The sequence below is a fragment of the Cynara cardunculus genome (genome assembly GCF_001531365.2).
Source record: "Cynara cardunculus var. scolymus isolate 2C chromosome LG 4, CcrdV1, whole genome shotgun sequence".
NCBI classification, from domain to species: domain Eukaryota; kingdom Viridiplantae; phylum Streptophyta; class Magnoliopsida; order Asterales; family Asteraceae; genus Cynara; species Cynara cardunculus.
In genome coordinates, this window is record NC_037531.1 from 5,788,273 (window position 1) to 5,790,695 (window position 2,423).

The 2,423-nt window shown below is 36.9% G+C and overlaps 1 protein-coding gene across 1 annotated transcript; it reads left to right on the plus strand.

Moving 5' to 3' along the window:
- Positions 1-941: 941 nt before the first annotated feature.
- Positions 942-2,116, plus strand: LOC112510803. Its single transcript, XM_025116151.1, has 3 exons — positions 942-1,037; positions 1,138-1,518; positions 2,078-2,116. Exons 1-3 carry the CDS (start codon positions 942-944, stop codon positions 2,114-2,116), a joined length of 516 nt encoding a protein of 171 aa, XP_024971919.1.
- The last annotated feature ends 307 nt before the right edge of the window (positions 2,117-2,423 follow it).

A 2,423-nucleotide genomic window follows, 5' to 3' on the forward strand; every position in this document is an offset into this window, starting at 1 on the left:
CAATATTTGTACAAAGATTTTCCAAAACACTACACGTGGAATTGGAGCTCATGTCGATGGTTCCCCGACAATGAGGATCAATGAAAGTTCGATTGGTGTCTGCAAATCCAGCTAAAGGAGAGCGGTTTTACTTACGCCTACTTTTGTCTCATATTACTGGGCCTACTTGCTTTGAAGATCTATACAGTTTCAACGGCTTATTGCACCCTACATTTCGTAAAGCATCTCTTGAGAGGTTTAATATAGAACGATGACAATTTATCCAAATGTCTTGCAGAGGCCTCCTTATTTCAATTTCTGGTTGCTCTTAGGAGGTTATTTGTCACGATGTTGATTTATTGTGAGCCATGATATGTTCTCAAGTTATGGGATGACCATTATGATTCACTTTTTTAAGATTATATGCGACAATGTGAAAGTACTAATTGAGTCTGTAATATGGTTCTAATTGATATCCTCGTTTTTCTACAATCTATGGGTAAGAGTCTTGATGATTTCGATCTTCCAATGGTAGATTCAAATGTCAATTTTCAATCTGAAGAATTCCGTGAGGTACAATAGGAAGGCTCTATAGTCGTGGAAGATGAACACTTGCATCCCCAATACTCTTTCAATTCCAACCAGAAATATGCATATGATGAGATCATGAGGCACGTAGACGATGATTGTCCAGGAGTGTTCTTTATAGATGGTCCGGGTGGAACCGGGAAGACATTTTTGTACAAAGCTTTGCTTGCCAACATCCGTTCACGTGGTCTTATTGCTCTCACAACCGCTTCATTTGGTGTTGCTACCAATAATATGCCTGGAGGGAGAACAACTCACTCTAGATTCAAAATTCCTCTCAACCTTGATAATAACTCAATGTGCAACATAAAAAACAAAGTGGGGCTGCTCAATTGATTCGAGATGCAAAAATAATCATTTGGGATAAAGCGTCGATGGCAAACAGGCAAGCAGTGGAGGCGTTTGATCGAATAATGCAAGACATCATAGGGGTGGCACTCCCATTCGGCGGAAAGATAATGGTTTTGAGGGTGATTTTATACAACTATTACCGGTCGTTAGGCGTGGAATCCAGGCACAAATTGCAGATTCTAGCTTAGAGATGTCACCTCTTTGGCAATGATTTAAAAGATACGGTTAACGCTCAATATGAGAGCACACACTGATCCGCGATTTTCAGAATTTTTATTAAAAGTCGGTGATGGAGATGAAGATGTGGTGGACGAAAGCTTTTTTCGCATACTGGATGACATGACCATTCCCTATACTGATAAAGGTAAGTCAAAAGATGCGTTGATTGACGCAATCTTTCCATCTCTGCAAATCAACGAAGCTGATTCGGATTATATCATTTTGAGAGTGATATTATCAACTAAAAATGAGAATATCGATGAGATTAATGATCAGTTGATCGACAAGTTTTCTGGAGATGAAAAAATATACTACAGCTTCAACGAAGCAGAAGATGATAAGAATAACATATATCCGATGGAGTTCTTAAACTCTTTAATTGTTAGTGGTTTGCCTCCTCATTACCTGCGTCTCAAGATTGGATGCCCAATAATACTGTTATGAAATATCGATCCCTCCAATGGATTATGTAATGGCAGTAGATTGATATGCAGAGGCTTTCAACAGAACGTCATCGATGCAGAAATAATTGTTGGTCAACATGTTGGAAAGAGAGTATTTCTACCGAGAATTCCCTTGTGTTTGTCTGAACACAACATGTTCCCATTTAAGCTAAAGAGAAAACAGTTTTCAATTCGGTTTAGCTTTTCTATGACAATTAATAAAGTTAAAGGTCAAACAATTCCGAATGTAAGTGTTTATCTATCGAAATCAGTATTCTCACACGGGCAACTTTACATGGCGTTGTCTAGAGGGATATCACGGGGCAATACGAAGGTGTTAGTGAAGCCTGTTAAAATATTCAATCGTGCCGGAGTCTACACCTCAAACGTCGTCTATCAAGAAGTTTTACGTGATAAATAAGGTATAATCAACAATTATATTATTACACATTTGGTACCATATGTTTCTATTAAAATCATTGTGTTGTTTTTTGCAGGATATATTTACGGATGAGTGCATCACGAAAACTAAATAGTTTGGATATACGGATGAATATTATTTACAAATGATTGTATTTCTTCGTTTAGTCAAGAATTACAAGTTTTGCAATGAGCTCTGAGTATATGGGTTTAGAAACCCAATACGTTGCAATTATTTTTTCATTCGATCTTGTTAATACACCGTATTAACCTTCAACTTATATATTAGTTGACTTGCAAATTAATCACACAAACTCATGATTCAAGGCCAAACTAATGTTTCTGAATTATGATTCACCCACAGTGCTCGCGTGGGTATGCCACTAGTATATATATATATATATATATATATATATATATATA